This window comes from Pseudomassariella vexata (assembly GCF_002105095.1).
Source record: "Pseudomassariella vexata strain CBS 129021 chromosome Unknown BCR38scaffold_5, whole genome shotgun sequence".
Lineage (NCBI taxonomy): Eukaryota > Fungi > Ascomycota > Sordariomycetes > Amphisphaeriales > Pseudomassariaceae > Pseudomassariella > Pseudomassariella vexata.
In genome coordinates, this window is record NW_024467960.1 from 813,815 (window position 1) to 832,618 (window position 18,804).

Consider the following 18,804-nt stretch of genomic DNA (forward strand, 5'->3'; position numbering starts at 1 on the left):
ATACGGACCCTCGCTTTTGTGCTTGATCGTAATCTGGGTGGATAACCATGCATGAAGTCAAGGGCGGCTCACGCGGACGATTGGACCAGTTCCGACGACTAGAAGCGCTACTTTATCTGAACCGTCTGACTGATATGGGGCAAACTCCGCGACGAAGTCCAACGGGGGGATGTTGCTGGTTGATTGGATTGGTGGGATGTCATCGAAAATAGAGGCCTGGAGGCCATCTAGCATACTGTGTAAGCCGATGGCCTACCCTCGAAAGCGGTCGTGGTCGTTCGTGTCTCGTTCGAAGATGTACGGGGTGCCGTTCTTTCGCAGGGGTTGGGCTAGTGTCAAGCCTCCTAGGCTTGCGTGTAGGATCACAGGGTGGGAGAATGAGGAGACATTTATGATTTTTTTAGTAGGTACTTTAGTTCGCAATGATGATTCACAGTGTTGCTGCCAGTGATGAGGATGATATGTGTTGTTACTGTCATGATCGTCTAACTAATCGGTCGGACAACCAACCTCTTTTATAAGTACCAAAAGTACTAGTCTACATGTCAAAGAAACATCGAGCCCGCCATTAGACTCCAAAATGGGATGAGATACGCGACGACGAGGTGACAATGGTCGAGCCTTCTATCCGGCGGAGTTAACCGGGCTTCGCGAAAAGGGGACCGGGCTCCACTAGCTCCGACTGAACCGCCCCGGCGCTGCGATTGAACCGGCATGATCAACACATTGGTCCTCGGCGTCGGATTCATAGCAATTGTGTCCGAACAGGGTAACCGAAAGATGGCCTCGTGCTACCGGTAGTTGTGTCCGAGGCGGACATTCGGTTCCGTTTCAATGAGGCCCTAACTGCCGACTGGACTACCAAATGCATGTCATATATACAGTCGACCACATCATATCCATGTACTAAGAGTCAAAAAAGAAAAACAATTTGTCGGGCTTGGCCTAATGGAGGCTTTCTTGGTCGATTGGGAGGAGGGGCCGGAATGTGCGATTTGGATATAACACCGAGAAAAGAGTTTATGTTGGCAATGCGTTTCCATGAACGCTATGCTAGTGATGGAAAAGCCGTTATATGCGGATATAGATGGATTCGCGGCATTGCTCACATTGCATTTGTCACATTCAAGACCGATTCGTCTCACATCGTCGGGCTTCTCCGGTTTAGACGTGGTTTATCATAGAATTCAGTACTCTAGGTATGAATGTTTTGGCTCCAATCCTCGTTCTGTCTCAGCGAATATGCCAAGACGACAGCACCGATTCTCTGTGTGATGTGTGTTATCCATGTAGTTGGATGGAGCCTTCTCGTATAACCCTTCTCCTTTTTGAGTTGCTTCTTCTTGTATCGGCCCTTTCCACAGAATAAACTTGTAAGTAAATCTCCAATAATCCTTTTATTCATGCTGTGTCGCAGGTGGCATCGTGTAACCGTCAGCATCCCTTGTTGACCCAATCCTGAACCCACGTCGAAAGAACTCCAGGCACTTTTTGACCGCCAATGCTATTACCTCCGTAGGCAAACCACCCTAACTCCAAAAGATCACCCAACAGCCACATTTTTGTCATTGCCATCATCCTCATCGTACCGTCAGCCAAAGTCCAACCGCTCCTCCCCAGGCCATAAACCGCCAGTTGATCCTCCAGATTCCCGTCCCCGATCCCGTGGTCGTGCCGAGAGCGGCAGCTGAAGAAGCTGTACTGGTAGACGACCCACTACTCCCGCCATCGTCATCATCATCCTGGACCTGAAGATTGGTGGTCAACCCGCTGGGTGTGCAGTGGGTCCCCTCAGCGCATGGCATCTCCTCGCTCCACTGTCCGGCGCCACATCGTTGCCAGCTGTTGGCCATGCAGTTCCACTGGCCTTCCTCCGAGCATGCGCCAGAATAAGAATCTCTCTTGACTTTGGCGAGGGTTGGTGGTTCGGAACCGGGTAGCAGCGCTATGTCTGCTGGGGCGAGTGTCGCAAAGGAGGTTGAGAGCAGGAGGATGGGGAGAAGAGGGGGCGCTCGTGTGCTGGCGTGTGACCGGCGCACCATCCTCATCTTTGTTTAATATTTTCTCCTTCTCAGTTTTGATTCGTCTGGTATAACTTGCGCGAGCTGGAGCGTTTCTCTTTCTGAAATGCTGGTATAAGTGGAGGAGGGTCTCAGACCACTCAGTAGGAAAGACTGAAATTTCCCGACTTTAAAGATGTACGATATTGCCATTCACTGCAACCCAAACAAAACTTACGATAATTGTCACGAACCATAATAGCCTTGTCATGGGTATATATCAATCCGATTTTCTGATTCACCGTCGTTTCGCCACTTCAATCCACGCCGCCTTGGGCATTGCGGCCCGAGCACCTTGCAGTCTAGTGGAGTGTATAACTGGGTTCCAATCCGACGTGGGCGCCTCTTATTGGCACAATACCAAACCCATATCACCCAACTACACTGGGAAAAAAATTGAGATGGCGTCCCGAGTCCCCAAGCTAACATACCGCCTCAATTTCTTCTGTACGTCCAGCTCATCATCTACCCGCATCACGGCATATGCCCCGGATACTTTGGCGGGAGGGCATCGGCTTGGGCAGCCCGGGCCAGGGAGGTGGCCTGGGCTACGTCCATGGAATATGATGTGGGACAGACGTAGATGTCGTGATTGTTCGTCGTCGCCACGTCCATGCGCTTTCTCTTCGCAAGGCGTAGTCGGACGTAGATGAATGAGCCGATCGCAGCCAGGAACGCAACAACGGAGAGGACGATGAAGACGGTGGCCAGTCTCGCCTCTGATTCCAAGCGGTTTTCGAGGTCGTGATGCTCCTTCATTAGACCTTGGTGGATCTCCATAGGTATACATGAGGCCCGGTGGGTCTGTTCGGGCAGTGTGGGAAGCGTGTCCAGGTTTGTGACTGTTTCGGTGGCTGTCACGCTCACCTTGGAAGTGGTTGGTTTGGCGGATGGAGACGACACTATTGCAGATGTTGCAGTCATTGCCTGGCCATTAGGACGGCTTTTGGGGGCAACGATGCCGGGACGCTTTTTCATTGAGGCGTTCTCCACATCCCTGGCCGAATCTCGAAGCCCGGCAGCCGTTGTAGCGACTTCGTAGATGTCCGATGCTTGAGCCATTCTTTGGTGAATTGATAGGGCGATGTTGATCTTGAAGATACTGATATAATTTGGGGCTCGTTAGACAGAGGCGGCATGCCATGTCCTAAAATACCTACGAGGGCGTAGTGTTTGCATCGGAGCTTTGTTGCCGTGGTGCTTTCATCGAGGAGTGGGATCCCGGTAGTATAGTCGAGCCAGGGATTCCAGTAAAGCAAAAGTTCGTTCTTTGATGGGCGCTAATAATTGAGCTGATACTATTGTTACATATTTTTAGTCTTTAGAGAGTGCCATTCAAGACATAGCAAACATATTTATTCGTCGAATGCGTCATATCCAAGCCTCTCTTCTGAAACAAATTGTATTATGCGAGGTCCTGGGTTTAGGGTCACCACAGAGCGAGCAAGCTACTGTTCTGTATCTGCTACTGCCGGTGGGCCTTGGTCACGCTGTGTGACAGTTTGCGCATTTTCTATCGGCAACATGGTGGTAGCCGCTGTCTCGAATGCCAGCTATTCACTTAGATGGCTAGAATCACTCAGCTTCGGCCACCTAGACAGTCTTAATGTTGGTAATACTATGAGCCCCTTTGGCAAACTGTGTCTAGGTGATTTTAGAAGAGTATGGTACTGATGGGGCATTTTCAGTGTGAGGTTTGATCCAGAGTCTTGGAAAGGCAGTGGTTTTAGTGTTGAAGGTGACACGGATTGTGGCCCAAGAAATCTGCTAGAATCGAACGGTTGCAAAATCACGATACTTGTCTGGGCACTTTTCTCTTGGTTTACTCAAAGTTATTTCTGGGTCCAGATTCCATGGCGTTATTAGTTTGAAGCTTGAAACTGTTTTCTCTCTGCCAGACTTGCGTTCCTGTCCATAGGGAGATCCTCATCGCCATTCCCTCTTCAGTTAACACCAGATGTATTTCGAGTCGAAAAAAGGGCGTTTTCGAGCGTAGCCATTTTTGACTACCACCTCTGAGTTCTGCGGCATATTGATGTGGCCAAGAAAATTTTGTCGGTTTCTAGGGTGGCGGCTTTTGTGGCTATTAGTGCTGAGGACACTAAAGAGTAACTTTTCCCCAATTTGATCATTCCGAATGGGTGACTTTGCGGCTATGAAGGGGTATTAATTATAGTAATACATCTACCCCGATAACCGAACACATTACGACGCTAGAAAGTCTAAGTCATGAGGTATTCTAAGTCGGCAACTTCTTTGTGGGGTCTTCTATTTCCTAGGTCTAGCTGCTTGAATAGTTTTCACTCCACCTCGGGTCACGCGGTACATCAACTTCGAAATGTAATGAAATAATCCCTACGATGGATCGTCCAACTAGTAATGGATGTAATTTCTTCCTCCCAATCCAAGCTATAGGCAAGGATTCCCCGCAATGCCGTCCTCTTGGGTTGCATACGTCTGGCTCACCTTCGCGGGGATCTTGGAGAGGGTAGCATTAAAGCCGGCTTGGCGAGTATGTCGACCAGCCTCAGTGACATCAGGATCTGAAAGGTGAGGGGTTGCCGAAAGATTGCGCTGTATAAGACGAGAAGCTGATGTGAGATAGGCGATATTAATGTAAAGGATCGATACGTGCCGATTTTATCCCAGCGGCGAGCCAGAGTAAAGAAAGAATTGCAGTTTGGCATAGTCTTGGTTGAATCGGCGGTTGATGAGCAACTCTCCACCTAAGCATCTCTCTCGCCCATATCATGTTGTTTATCCCTATTCTAGGGTTGTTGCTGGCCACTATAACATCGGCATTTCCAGAAGGTGGCTCCAAAGACTCACAGTAATTCAACCTTGTACCTTGCCAATTCTCGCAACGACTGACTTGAAAATCAGACATGCGCTCTTCTACAAGGGCCACGACTTGAGCTCACTCAAATTACTGGAAGACGCCGGCACATTCTCCTACGTTGATACAGCCAAGAATAATGCAACCCGTCCAGCCTATGACATTCTGGAAGACGGCGGGATGAACAGTGTCCGGCTTCGCATTTGGGTCAACCCACCAGACGGGGTGTATGGACTTCAGTACACGTTGGAGCTGGCGAAACGTTTCCAAAAGAAGGGATATCACATCTACCTCGACTTCCACTTTGCCGATGGCTGGGCTGACCCTCAGAAACAACCGATACCTGCAGCGTGGCCAACTGACCTCAAACCACTCTCGGCAACTTTACGCAAATACGTCAAGAACACCCTGCTGGCTTTCCAACGAGCACATGTCAAACTCGACATCGTCTCGCTTGGAAATGAGATTCGACATGGCATGCTCTGGCCCACGGCATATGTCGATGTTGACGTCCAGCCATATCCAGCTTTGGTCAAGAATTTCACGAACCTCGCGACTCTGTACAAGGCAGCTCGGTCTGGGGTAGATGATGCCATTAAAGCCGGTGCACATAAACCCCAGGTCATGATCCACCTGGACAACGGCTGGAACACGACTTTTCAGACCCGGTGGTACTCGGCATTAATCGACAACGGGGTTAAAAAGTCAGCTTTCGATGTCGTTGGAGTCAGCTTTTATCCGTTTTACGGTACTTCAGCCACGTTTGAGAATCTGCGTAGCAGTCTCAACACGCTGGTCAAGAAGTACGGAAAGCCGGTCCAAGTCGTGGAGACGGACTACCCGGCAATCTGCGACGGTCAGTGGAATCCGATTCCCGAGTCATCAGAGCCAGAGATCCAATTCAACGTGAAAGGGCAGATTGAGTGGATGGGCAAGGTCATCGACATTGTGAAGAATGTCCCGCGTGGACTTGGCCAAGGAGTCTTTTATTGGGAGCCAGCTTGGTTAAATAATACCTCGCTCGGAAGTAACTGTACGGATGCGTTACTGTTCGAGCCGGATTTCAGCAACTGGCCTGAGACGGTTGGGTATTCTAGGGAGTCTGTAAACTTCTTCAAATAAAGCAAGAAGCCTTTGTGGCGTTGCTTGAATCTCCCCCAAGCGATCCGGTCAACCAAAAACCTCCATTCGCGGAGACGCCGAACAACTGCTCGACTCGCAAATGAGTTGCTTAGAGATAGACAAATGAACCTCATTTTGTCGTGCACCTCGGTCCTGTTGACGGGATTGCATGATTATCAAATGCAATTTCGCTGAGCTGAGCGTGTCCCTCGGATATGGATCCGGCTGTGGGGATAGTTCGCCGACTCCGAATGCAGGCTGCGGGAGAAACCGTTGGCGATCTGGTTCGGAGAGAACCCCGGAGAGGGGACGGCTCCATCCTCTCCACATGCGGCACGAGTGGGTGAGTGTGCGGAGAAGCGGCTGTACAGATACTCCAACAAAACGACAAAACATTCTCATTTTGTAGAAACATGGGAGAAGGAATCCTTTCCACTTTGACCAGTTATTTTCAAACTTACTCGAACTCACACACTGGCTATACGCGCACGAACTTGATCATGGGAGCCAAGATATCAGAAGCCAAGGCCAAGCCATTGCCTCCAGGCGTCTACACCCCTGTCATCACACTTTACGATGGCACCCCATCCCAGCCCGTCAACCACGGGGCCATGTACAAGCACTGCCAACACCTCGTCAACAGCGGCATGCATGGTCTCGTATATCTGGGTACCAACGGCGAGTTGGCACTCCTCAACCGCGAAGAGCGATCGGCCATTGTTCGAAACGCGAAAAAGGCAGTAACCGACCTAGGAAAACCCGACTATCCCATTGTGGCCGGTATCTCGGCCCAAAGCACAGTAGAAACGATTCAGTGTGCAAAAGAAGCCGCCGAAGCCGGTGCCCTTTGGGGCCTCCTCCTACCCCCGAGTTACTGGGCAAAGTCATTGAGCTCAGATGCAATTCTTGCCTATTACCGTGACGTGGCGGACAGCAGTCCTATTCCCATCATCGCTTATAACGTAATGATACCGCTGATACTTCTACTTCACCAGCTCACTCATGCGAAGACTAACACTTGACCACAGTTCCCCGGCGTATGCGCAGGAGTCGACCTCGACTCAGACCAACTCGCCTCCCTGGCCTCGCACCCCAATATCGTGGCCACCAAGCTCACCTGCGGCAACGTCGGCAAGCTCACCCGTCTAACCTCCAAATTCGAGCCCCTTCATTTCGGCGTCTACGGCGGTAGCAGCGACTACCTGCTTCCCACCCTGCACGCAGGCGGCAACGGGTGCGTGACGGGGCTGGGCAACGTGTTCCCCAAGTCGACGGCGAAAATATACGATTATTTTGCGGCGGGGAGACTGGACGAGGCGCGGGAGTTGCAGGATCTGGTCGCGAATGCCGAGTGGGCGTGCAAGAAGAGCATTTCGTGCACTAAGTACGGGGCGTGGTGGTTTGTGGGGAGGCAATTGGGGTTGAAGGAGGAGTTGTTTTTGATGAGGAAGCCGTATACGGAGCTGAAGGGGGACTTGAAGAGTTGGAGTGTGGAGACTATGAAGGTTTTGGAGGAGATGGAGAAAGCCTTGCCGGGGCGGGAGGGAACGGTTAATGGGGGAAAATGAGTGAATGGGTCCTCAGTGACGGATGATATATATAGAACAACATACATAATTGAATGAAAAGATGGCTTGGAATCATTGGAGTCCTCTGCTCGACGAATGGAGTAATGCTCACAAGTATTCACGATCAACCTGCCTCCGGGATTTTGTTGAGGCCGCTGGATTTCAGGTTCAAGAGACTTGCCATCTCCCGGAGAACCATGTTGAGGTGCTATTTTCAGCTGACTACTCAACAAGCTGCCGAAACTGAAAGTGTATTGCCACAGCTCAATTTCAACTTGTATTAAATTAGATAACGCAAGCCCTTGGACCAGCTTCAAAGTTGGGCGTAAAGCAGTGTCACATAACCCTTATCGCCCATGTAACAGCCGTCGGTGGGTTGTACAACGCCTGGTAGAGCGTGAATGATGCAAGTGCCCGGTCAAACGTGCGATACATGACACCACAGTCGTCGTCTCCTGTCACTCCAACTCAAACTCCCTCCTGCACCAGTCATATTCAGAACTCATGGTAACCCCCATTCCGAAACTTGAGATATATTCCTTACTGGGCAGACTTGTAACAGAAATCGTCCCTCTCTCAAACCGTTGTCAACCCGCATTATCTCGCCCAGCCAACCCATCAATCGATGCATCGCCATGAGCTTAGATGACTCAGACAATAACAGCACCGCCGACTATCCCAGCTCGTCAGAAGGCGAAAATCTATTCGACGACTTAGAAAGCTTCACAGAAGTAAGTGCTAGCAATTTGCTATCATTATCGAACATGACGGAACATTTTAAGGGGATATTGCTAACACACCTCTAATAAGTTTGCCAGCCGTGAGCGACGAGAGTACCCATACGGCACATTCAACGGCACTAATACCGATTTACCGTGGCGAAATAACCTCGACTGGTCACAATCCAACGTGTGTGACTGGGCTCATATTGCGGTCGTAACTATATTCCTCGCTGGGTTCCTGGCGTTGTGGTTTTGGAGTATCTATTTGGGCGAGGGGGGTATTTGTCGGTAACAGCATATGGTGGCGAAGAAGGATCGGGGGCTAGTTGAGAGGTGCTTTGAACTCTGGGGTACTTACCTAGTTTCTTGAAGTGTATTTGATAGCTGGGATCTCACCCGCGGGTTTGCATGTGTTGACTTTATGGGGTTGGGTAGGTAGGGTTCGTATCGGCAGCTGCGGGCTCGACAAATGAAACAGGCATTACGAGGGGAATCAATCCAATCCTAGAATATAAGAGGAGTTTTTCCAATCCAAGCAATAACGTGGAATTCTTGATATTTTTGATCTGATATTTCATGTGTATTCGACCTTTTAAAACCGAAAGAGCAACAATCTGGTGCTATAGTGACACTCAAAAAGTCTCCGTCCCCCGCCTGTAACCCCCCCCCCCCACCTACTGTCAAGAGGTTCTTATTAATTATACATCATTCTTAATAATACCGAATAATACTATTCATGATTTTTCAAATATATTGTTCTAACATATAAACTAGTTCAGTTATTTTATATTTTTATGTGTCGGCTGGTGTAGTTGGTCACTTCGCTGGTAGATAAGTCCCGATTTGAGCCTCGCCCACTTGGGTTGGTGACGAGTCGCGGGTTCGAATCCCGCAGCTGACACACAAGGGGGTTTAGTCAACCCTTACGGCGCGCTGCCCACCTTGTTGACTTCGCCTACCTAGCGATAATAGGGAGATTGGTGCAGTTTAGGATTACGAGCATCCTAGCCAGTCGACCGTCAAGCACTACGTCGGCGGAATATAACTCGACAGCCGGTCCAGAATTCGAATCGTTAATCCGGCCCCTTATCGGACCTCGCCTATCCGATAACGCTCGTCGGCGAACCCGTCCCCTCACGATAGAAGGCGCGCAGCACGCCCTCTCGCCGCGATTCTTGCGAGCGTCTAGACCACGTTACGGTCTATCCACTTGAGCGTATGGTTGAGATGTATACGCTCGACGAGAACCCCAATTAGCAGATACTACGACTTGTCGCGACAAAAAATAGTCGAGCATCTTCTGCACATCAGCAGCATCCCACCCCTGAGGACGAATTTAAGTGCCACATTACCACACTTATCGGTAGTTCAGGCAGGGGTTGTAGCACAGACTTAGGGAGGGACAGGAGGTTTAGTAGTCGTTTGGCTACAAGTTTACCTGTATAACCGCCCGACGCGGCTTAAGGGCCCGCTATATCATCTATAGCCCCTTAAGGGAGTACTTGTAGAGGTACCGAGGGTTAACACCTACGGCGTATTTAATATTATTTTATATTTTTATCTCTTTCATTTAGGATAGAGTTAACTCTAGTACTCTAAGAACACTTTTAGAGGCTATGTTACCTACAACTCGAAAGTAATATAAGTTCCAAGTATTAGTGAAATATGATTATAATCTTATAGAATAACTAAATTTATATATACAAGTTCTTTATATAATTATACGATTTTATTTCGAATTATAGCGTATTCGTAAATAGATCGAGTTTTGGTGGGAATTGGGGGCGTTTGTAGGCTTATTGGAGATCACTGTGCCTAAGCCCCCTCGCCGTTTACATACTCCTCAACGTCGCTAATATGTATATACTTGATGTTTTGCCTGAAAAAGGTGTAGGCCACATGTATACTCCTCTGGTTCTCAGCCCCTGTCTCCACGAAGATACTCGGGTAGCTCAGCTCCCTGTTTGACCTCCCCTTGGAGTCATTGGTCATGCAGAAACCATCGCCGTCTTCCAGCACCCGGTACTTCCATGTCTTGCCATCATCTTTCGAGAGACCAATGGACAAGGCTTTCCGTGGAGTTCCCCACACAGCAGACTTCCCACCCACTCCCGGCTGGTTCACCCTCTTGTCATCAGCCGGCGCGATATCATCATAAAGCCCCTCTCTCCGCGCCAGCCCCTCCTCGGCCTTGGAGTCATTGAACACCATGACAATCTCCCCACCCGACAGCGCCGCTGCGCAAATCCCCGAATTAGGATTCGGCAGAGCTATATTCGCCGGCGCCTCCCAGTTGATGCCATCCTTCGACGTGGACCGGTAAATGCAATCGGCCCACCTACTGCGGAAGAACGCCACATACTCCCTCTTGGACGGCAGCTTGACAATATTCATATGCACCGCACCCCTCGAATTTGGAACCAACTTTTCATCCCACATCTTCCCGCCGTCCCTGGAATGCATCACCGCTGAGACATCATCACTCCCAATCCACCTGAAGCCCGGCGGTGTGCGACAATAAAAGAAGGGCAGGACCCAGGTCCCATCCTCGAGCACCACGAGCGGTTGCCGTACAAACGCCCCCTTATGCCCCGGTAATAACTCATAAGGCGCAGACCAAGTGACGGCGTTGTCGGTGGACGTCCGCGCAATAACGACGGCTTCGTCTTGGTTTCCGGCTGGCTGCGCCGTGTGGAAGAGCCAGATGGTTCCCGTGGCGGGGTCGCGGAATAGGATTGGATTCTGCTCGCTGCGGGTTGGATCTGAGGACACCTTGACGGGGGTAGACCAGGATGAGGAGGGGCCGGGGGCGAGCCGGGAGAGATAGATGGAGATGTCCGGGATGCCCTCTTGGGTGCCGCCGAACCAGGTGCAGAGGAGGGTTTTGTCGGGGAGTTGGAGAAGATTGGACGCATGGCATTGCACCGTGGAGGCGGGTATGTTGTCGACTCTGGTGATGGAGGAGATTGCTGTTGTTGGGTATGCCAAGGCCCGGGTCGCGGTGGATGACATTTTAGTGATGTTAAGGTATTATGAGATAGGGTGCGTGGCTTTGAGATCACATCTGTATCGGACTTTCAACTATACTCGGAACTGAGTCGTTATTTTTTAAATTGCCAATACCTTCGTTTTTGATTTGAATCCTGTCTCCTCTACGGTTGATTACATACCTGGCGCTCCAGGGTCTCAGCCCTGAAGACTGTAGGTCCTGATGTTGATACCAACTTGACGCGGAGACAACCCCAAATTGCACCAACTGCCGCATCGAGGCTTTACGGACTTCTTTCCGCGTCGAACTCGGTCCGTACACAGACGCCGAGTAGGAATCAAGTAAACATAAAAAATAAAGCACAATTGGATCCTTGGGATCCACCTCCACATGCCACGCGTCCATTCCCAAAGTTGTTGCATCTGGGGTAGAAATCTGGGGAATAAATCTGGGGATGTGAGGATGAGGTAGTACACTATCGTCCCATGTCTTCATATCACGGTCCAATCATTGATTGCGCATTTCACAAGCGACATACAGGGTCCAACAGACTCTCTATAAGTGCGAAGTCAACGAGTCCCTTGGCAGATACGGGCCGTGGTCTTCGTCTCTGATTTGTCCTCCTTCATCATACTCCGGATTGTTGATGCCTTTCTTGTGTCTCCCGTGTTACCAAAACATAACCCCAAGCTTTCCAGCCTTGCATAGATTCTTAGCCGCCAAGATGGGTGGTGGTACTTCGATCTGGGCGTCTCCAGAATGGAGGACAGACCCCCGGGAGATCTTCAATGGGCGGCTTTGGTACCTGACGGTGGCGGTCGCCATGGCTGGCTGTTCCTACGGTTTCGATCAAGGCAATATAGGCGGAGTCCTCACTCTGCCTAGTTTCAAGCGCGCTTTTGGGTTGGATGTGCTGAGCGAAGAGGAGGCGGATGCGCGAGCTGGCAACATCGCAGCCATGTGTAGGTGCAATTCCAATGCTCAGCTTACTTTGGACGAGAAATTTCTGACAATGCTAATGCAGTGGCTGCCGGTGGTTCAGGAGGCGCGCTCCTCGCTGCTCCCTGCGCCGATTTCCTCGGACGGAGAAACTCCATGATCATCTTCGGCTTCCTGTTCCTGGTTGGTGCCGCAATGCAAGAGGTAGCGCATCTGGGCGTGTTCTACGCCGGCCGATTGATCGCGGGGCTGGGAGTTGGCGCTACGAGTATGTTGGCGCCGCAGTATCTGGGAGAGAACTCGCCCAAGTCTGTTCGTGGGTCCTTGACGACTACTTACAACTTGTGTATTATCTTGGCATTGAGGCAAGTCTCGACGATGTCTTCCCCAGTTTCTGTTCTGTTGTTCAGTTGTTGTTTTCTAATTTGACTTGTATAGTTTGGCGTTTTGGACCAACTACGAAGTCTCGCTTTGGTCGACGTCGAGCAACGTGCAGTGGAAGCTAGCATTGGCCATACAGCTCATCCCCGGAGGCTTTCTTTTACTCATGATGTTTTGCAAGTACTTGTAAGCTGGGAAGAGTCCCAGGCAAGTCCGTGCTAATACCCAATAGTCGTTATCGACACCCCACGAGCTCTCATTTCCAAAGGGCAGAGGGAAAAAGGTCTTACGAATCTCTGTACGCTGCGACAACTTCCAGCCGACCATCCATACGTCATCCAAGAATTCTCTGAGGTGTGTGCCCAAGTGGATGCTGAGCAAGAGGTTACAAAAGGTATTGTCGTACTTCCAAACCATACCACCTATCAATAACTGGAATCCCGCTGACAAATAATTTCGAATTACAGGATCCAACTACTGGGTTGTCATGAAAGACATCGCCACAATCCCCAGCAACCGACGGCGCCTTTTCCTCGCCACCACCCTCTTCCTCTTCCACAAGTTCACCGGCACCGACTCCCTGAACTACTTCGCCCCCGAGATCTTCGAGATGATCGGCGTCAAGTCGGGCTCATTGACATTACTGACAACCGGAGTGTACGGCCTGGTTAAGCTCGCTACTACGATCCTCTACGTCGCCTTCATCGTCGACCGCGTCGGCCGACGTCGCCCCCTTATGGTCGGTGCCGCTCTCCAGGCAACTGCTATGCTGTATATCGCCCTCTATGTGCGGTTTGCGAAGCCCGAATCGACGGGTGGGACGCCGGCGGGCGGCATTGTGGGGATCGTCTGGATCTACATTTACGCTTTTGGATGGTAAGCTCTCCCCTTCCGCATATTATCAGTGAGCAAGGACGAATAACTTGATACTAGGTCCTTCGGATGGTCCGTTGCACCCTACGTGGTAGCAGCCGAGATTTTTCCCGCGCGCATACGGTCCTTCTCCATGTCCATCTGCTTCTTTATCAATTGGATCGTCGACTATGGCATTACGAAAGCGACGCCAAGCATGATGACCCATCTTGGCTGGGGCACTTTCTTGCTATACGCCATGCTGACATATATCGGCGCTATTTTCGTGTACTTCTGCATGCCTGAGTCCAAGGGAAGAAGTATAGAATCGATGGATGATCTATTCCAGAATTCCATCTGGACCATGTTCCGTCATGCGTACCCGACCGAGGAGGATAAGATTCGTCATGATGTGCAGGATAAGTTTGTGCAGAAATTGGCTGGTGAGGAACATGGTGCGAAAGAGCCCGAGTCGGTGACAGTTCATGCTGAGAACAGAGCGTGAGCGATTGGTGTGTATTTATAGGGGGAGGAGGAAACGCTGCTGGTGGCTCGGTGCTTTATAGCAAGGTATCTAGGTAATTACAGTCTATTATATCAACTTGGAATCGTAATCAGAGAATCGACATGAAGACATCAATGATCTCAAGTTCCATGCTACAAGAGAGAGGCAACGACAAAACTAGCTCGAGGATAGTGAAGAATCATTCTGGTGTTATCAACCTATTTCACACTCGCGTGATCAACGGTGATTGGTACAGTTTGAACCAGGAATTACAAGTAGATTACAAGTACAGTTGCATGTTTCTCCTTTTTGCCCCCTCGAATATCTTTGCTCCAGTTGCGTATAATGCCAACTCCTCGAGCTGTCAACTCACGGGCGGCGACCCAAACAAGAAATAGGGAGTGGATACGCCTTAAACTTGGACAACGATCCCCCGCGATCTAGTGCATCCCCATTTTCAACTTTGCGGGTTAGTCCGCATTGTTCCAACCGCCCTGACCATGAAAGTCCCAACAAACAGGCCCATCCAGCGTATCCCATCCCACGAGAAGAGGTCGGGAATTGTCATCAGCCCCACAGACTACCGAGTGCCTAGATGCGGAGGCGGCAGCGACCCCATTGTTTTTGGGCCACAGAACCAGCTGGGACGGATGGATTCTCAATCCGTGTGTTGCCAAACTTCCCCTCATCTCTTGTCATCAAAGTTGAACGGGGTCTAGTATCTTGAATCTGCATACCAAAACAAGGATTGTTTTTGTTGTCGCGAATGGAATCACCGAGACGACAGAATGGCGAAACGCTCGTGGGAAGAAGCAAACCCAGGTGAGGCCTCGATGCCCATGGGTTTACACTATTCCGCCGCTGCGAACACGTCCTTGTCTCCCGAGGCGCAGTCAGTCAGACATCGCAATAATAGCACATCGGCGACGGGGCATGTGCCCATGATATCGCGGAAGGTGAAGGCGTGCGCGGCGTGTCGGAAACACAAGATCAAGTGTATAATGGAGGATTCGGGTCCTCCGTGCAAGAGATGCGTTGAGAAGGATTTGGGCTGTGTTCTTAACAAGAGTCTCCAAACCTTGATTAGCGAAAGGTCGCAGTGAGTTTTTTATGCGCCATACCTCGGCGACATGGCCACTACATGGTTTCTTGGTCTGGTTTTGCGACAATCACTGACATGGCCTCCATCGTACAGATCCACTGAGTTCATGGTGCAGGATCTGGAGATGATGCATTCTGGCTTACAAAAGGTTATGAGGTCACTGAATCTCCCCCCGATAGGACGACTTCACAGCTCGAGGCAGATGCTCAATACGCCTACGTCCGAGGAGCCTACGGGGCTACATCAGGATGATGAGATTGGGCCGTCCTGCGATAACTCGCCCAAGATATCCCCAGAGGACGACCAGGACCTGCCCAAAGTACCCATTCATTCCGTCTACCATCTCACAAAACTGAGCGCCCTTCGTTCTCCCGACTCATCAGAAGGGGAACATGCGGCGCCCAAACGACTCAGCAACTCCGTTGACGACTTCATTTCCAAAGGCATGCTATCCTTGGAAGATGCGGAACGACTGTTCCGGCTCTATATGGATCACCTCGATCATTTCATGTACGGCATCGGCGGTCGCCACAAGACACTCGATGCGCTCCGGCGAAGCAGCCGTATCCTCTCGGTCTGCATCTTTACCGTGGCCGCGCTTCACGACCCCCGGAGCAATGCCATATACAGCGTGTGCAGCAAGGAGTTTCGCCGTCTGATGGCTGCTTCTGTCTTCAGCAGAAGTATCGACCGAGACTATTTACGCGCACTTTGCATCGCGAGTTATTGGCTTTCCGATATCAGCTGGATCGTTTCAGGATACGCAATACGTCGTGCCGCCGAGTTCAACCTGACCAGCCACTATCGCCGTGCCATCACCGAAGGAAACGAGGAGGCGGCCGACTATGTACGTTTGTGGTACATTCTCTTCGTTTGTGACCAGCATTTGTCCATCCTCTATCAAAGAAACCCAACGATCCGTGACGACTTCGTTGTACAGGGCTGGGAGTCCTTCATCCAGTCGCCTGTGACCAACGACGAAGATAAACGCCTCGTATCGCAAGTGGCGCTATTGAATATTGTTCACAAAATTCGCGAGCTATTCGGTCCAGATACTGGCGAACCCGTTCCTCAGGTTTACTTGGGTCAGATTGCGAGCTTTGCGAGCCAACTAGATCGCTGGCTCGGAACTTGGTCTACAGCCCTGAAAGGTAGGATGACTCTAGGTTCCCCATCGAGGCTATGAAACTGACCTACCAACAGAACATCACAACCAAATCGGCAGTTTTCCTCGAAAAGGCGTGCTTCTCCACTACCAGTTCGCGCTTCTGTACTTATACTCTCACGTGTTTCGGGGACTACGCAAAACATCCATTCCTGCGTACTTTCTCGACTCAGCAGCCTCAGCTGTTAATGCCGCAACCGCCATTGTCAGCATGCTGACTGCAGACGCCGATATCCATTCCGCACTGGCCGGCATGCCTTCCTACCTCAACTCCATGACGGCATTTTCTTGCATGTTCCTAGTCAAACTAGCCATGATCCACACCGAGTTGGTAGATCGGAGCATGGTCATAGACCTGACGATACGACTCATCGATCTCTATCGATCGACTGCCGTGGGGAAGTGGCATCTGGTCCACCTCATGGCCGACGGGCTCGAGAAGGTTATTCTAACGTTACGGAAATCCAATATACCGTCTGCACAGCATTTCGGGCATGACGCGATGCCGGCCATGGGAATAGAACCTCACGACAACTTCGGCGACTTTGGAGAGTCCATGTTCCCTGAGGACAGCTCGCTGGTCTTCGACAGCAATTTCCTCATGGACTACAACGTCACATTGGGCGCGTCGCAGCTCATGTACATGAGTAATGGCCCTACCGCATTTGAAACATCGGACTTGAGCCCAAGCCTTTTGTAGCGACGGCGAAATTGAACCTTATTGCAAGCATTATCAAGTAAAGTGGTATTAAATCTAGCTCCCATTGCTTCAAGCTCTCGGCAACCGCCGTGACCGTCTCCTCCAACATCCCATACCCCTCCATGCCCAACTCCTTCGCCCTCGCAATGTCGAATCGCGCCGGCCAACTCCCCACAATTGCCTCAACTTTCGAGTTTCTGGCCTCCTCAATCAACCACACCGCCTCCTTCCCACCAACCGTCTCGAGCGCATCTAGAATCTGGCGCACCGATGCCGTAATCCCGGGTAGTTTACGCTCAACCCAAACTTCTCCTTAGGTACATCTTTCACGTAAACCCAAGTTCTCCACCACCATCATGGGGCTGCACACCCACATCTCCAGGTCCCGCGTCATGGGAAAAACGCTATTCTCGCCCCGGAGTGGGGAGTGGCTCGCGATGACGGCTGGAAACCGGAGGAGGTCGCGCCGGGAGAAGTCGTTGAGGTAGGTTTCGACTATATGAGTTTTTGGGCGCCTTGCTCGATTGTGGAAGGGCCGTGGTGAATTCGCTTGTCACGGCGCGGGAGCTAGGGCAGATGGTGGTCGTTCCGGGGGCAGATTTGCGGAGGTGGTCTAGCATGTTTTTGTGTGTAGAACTCAGTGTAGTAACTGTTTGTTGTATTGAAATTTGAGAGAAGGTAGGGATGGAGTGACTTGTTTATGACTATCCCAGCGCACTTTCCAGCCCAGCTTGAGGTTGGCTTCGGCGCCGCCTGACATGAGGCCATGCAGCAGGTAGGCGGCTGTGAAGGCACTCGAGAGAAGTGATGTGACCTACGCTGGTGATGCAGCTTGCGTGCTATAATGCCACCGGCGGAACTGGAGGCTCGATGACGACGGTCAGGGTCAAGATCAGATTTGGCGACGACTTGACCAGGGCGATTGTCAAGGCCTTGCTTATGAAACCCGCCGCGCCTGTAATGAGGATATTTCCTTGTTTGGAGACGGTCATCAAGGGAAATAAAATAATGTGTATATATACATACATATAACTATATGAGCAAGTGATGATTCGACGAGCAACGAACTGAAGCGGAAGCGTGTCTTCTCTCTATATGACTCTCTATCTTCACACATGATAAGCGGTGGTTGTGAATTCAAAACAGACAAATTTCGATCCGAATTGATCCAATGCAAAGTAACGCGCTTGGTCACAATTCTGAGCGCGGCGTCGATGAATATCCGACGACTTCTCCGCGATTGTATTCCTCGCCAACCCCACGTCGATGGGGCGATGACCGGGAGAGGGGGCGACATACACACTTGCCCGAATTGGATAACGTACCCCACAAGCAAGTTGGCCACTTTTTCTTGGCACCGTATGAATAACTTCAATAACTTAACTAAACTAAAAAATAATAATTCAAACTAATCGGAATCCTCTTCCTCGTACGTATCTTTATCATTCTCGCAAGTACGAGCATTATGTCCGGGCTCTCCGCAGATCCTACAGCGCCGTCGGCGTGGTTCGGCCGGTCTCGTACGACGACGACTTACACGTATATCATCCTGTAGCTGCTGTTCAATATCCCGTTGAGACTGTAAGTCCTGAGCGTCTCGTAAACTAAGAGATCCTCTATCTTGTAGCTGTCGATTTTTAGTCCTTCGACGACGGCTTAGCTCTTGATTGACCTTCCGAAGTGTAGTAACCTCATCCTCAAGTAAAACTAACCGATGTATAACAGCCGTCGCACCACGTGAAAATTGGTCAATAGCCGTAAGTATTGTCGTCGGGGAGCCATTCTGATGCTGTACGATTCTGTTTTTAACGTATTCAGACTGGGATTGCGCCTCGGTTGGGTTATTTGGAGTCTTCGATTCCC

The 18,804-nt window shown here is 50.6% G+C and overlaps 9 protein-coding genes and 1 non-coding gene across 10 annotated transcripts; 6 read left to right on the forward strand and 4 right to left on the reverse strand.

The window, feature by feature from the left end:
* Window positions 1–1,173: 1,173 nt before the first annotated feature.
* BCR38DRAFT_428957 (uncharacterized protein) lies at window positions 1,174–2,266 on the reverse strand. The gene has a single exon (XM_040859932.1). The coding sequence runs from the start codon at window positions 2,046–2,048 to the stop codon at window positions 1,581–1,583; it is 468 nt and encodes a 155-aa protein (XP_040716956.1). The 5' UTR covers window positions 2,049–2,266; the 3' UTR covers window positions 1,174–1,580.
* A 178-nt stretch (window positions 2,267–2,444) lies between these two features.
* On the reverse strand, window positions 2,445–3,177 carry BCR38DRAFT_428958 (uncharacterized protein). Its single transcript, XM_040859933.1, has one exon. The coding sequence runs from the start codon at window positions 3,120–3,122 to the stop codon at window positions 2,535–2,537; it is 588 nt and encodes a 195-aa protein (XP_040716957.1). The 5' UTR covers window positions 3,123–3,177; the 3' UTR covers window positions 2,445–2,534.
* A 1,402-nt stretch (window positions 3,178–4,579) lies between these two features.
* Window positions 4,580–6,018, forward strand: BCR38DRAFT_473338 (family 53 glycosyl hydrolase; the record flags this gene model as incomplete). Its single annotated transcript, XM_040862938.1, has 3 exons — window positions 4,580–4,610; window positions 4,666–4,890; window positions 4,944–6,018. The coding sequence occupies exons 2-3, from the start codon at window positions 4,811–4,813 to the stop codon at window positions 6,016–6,018; spliced, it is 1,155 nt and encodes a 384-aa protein (XP_040716958.1). The 5' UTR covers window positions 4,580–4,610; window positions 4,666–4,810.
* Window positions 6,019–6,518: 500 nt separating this feature from the next.
* BCR38DRAFT_340364 (uncharacterized protein) lies at window positions 6,519–7,586 on the forward strand (the record flags this gene model as incomplete). Its single annotated transcript, XM_040855784.1, has 2 exons — window positions 6,519–6,980; window positions 7,047–7,586. The coding sequence occupies 2 exons, from the start codon at window positions 6,519–6,521 to the stop codon at window positions 7,584–7,586; spliced, it is 1,002 nt and encodes a 333-aa protein (XP_040716959.1).
* A 635-nt stretch (window positions 7,587–8,221) lies between these two features.
* Window positions 8,222–8,600, forward strand: BCR38DRAFT_483660 (uncharacterized protein; the record flags this gene model as incomplete). Its single annotated transcript, XM_040863649.1, has 2 exons — window positions 8,222–8,317; window positions 8,397–8,600. The coding sequence occupies 2 exons, from the start codon at window positions 8,222–8,224 to the stop codon at window positions 8,598–8,600; spliced, it is 300 nt and encodes a 99-aa protein (XP_040716960.1).
* Window positions 8,601–9,106: 506 nt separating this feature from the next.
* BCR38DRAFT_t148 lies at window positions 9,107–9,209 on the forward strand. The gene has a single exon. It is a non-coding gene; the product is annotated as a tRNA-Thr (tRNA).
* An 859-nt stretch (window positions 9,210–10,068) lies between these two features.
* BCR38DRAFT_428964 (glycosyl hydrolase) lies at window positions 10,069–11,426 on the reverse strand. The gene has a single exon (XM_040859934.1). The coding sequence runs from the start codon at window positions 11,318–11,320 to the stop codon at window positions 10,124–10,126; it is 1,197 nt and encodes a 398-aa protein (XP_040716961.1). The 5' UTR covers window positions 11,321–11,426; the 3' UTR covers window positions 10,069–10,123.
* A 595-nt stretch (window positions 11,427–12,021) lies between these two features.
* BCR38DRAFT_465031 (quinate permease) lies at window positions 12,022–14,057 on the forward strand (the record flags this gene model as incomplete). The annotated part of the gene is made up of 6 exons (XM_040862684.1): window positions 12,022–12,259; window positions 12,322–12,601; window positions 12,675–12,793; window positions 12,850–13,011; window positions 13,085–13,493; window positions 13,551–14,057. The coding sequence occupies 6 exons, from the start codon at window positions 12,022–12,024 to the stop codon at window positions 13,972–13,974; spliced, it is 1,632 nt and encodes a 543-aa protein (XP_040716962.1). The 3' UTR covers window positions 13,975–14,057.
* Window positions 14,058–14,899: 842 nt separating this feature from the next.
* Window positions 14,900–17,143, forward strand: BCR38DRAFT_170905 (uncharacterized protein). Its single transcript, XM_040853852.1, has 2 exons — window positions 14,900–16,227; window positions 16,280–17,143. Exons 1-2 carry the CDS (start codon window positions 15,105–15,107, stop codon window positions 16,939–16,941), a joined length of 1,785 nt encoding a protein of 594 aa, XP_040716963.1. The 5' UTR covers window positions 14,900–15,104; the 3' UTR covers window positions 16,942–17,143.
* Window positions 16,898–17,933, reverse strand: BCR38DRAFT_456665 (uncharacterized protein; the record flags this gene model as incomplete). The annotated part of the gene is made up of 4 exons (XM_040861947.1): window positions 16,898–17,247; window positions 17,278–17,436; window positions 17,647–17,755; window positions 17,793–17,933. The coding sequence occupies 4 exons, from the start codon at window positions 17,931–17,933 to the stop codon at window positions 16,898–16,900; spliced, it is 759 nt and encodes a 252-aa protein (XP_040716964.1).
* Window positions 17,934–18,804: the final 871 nt, after the last annotated feature.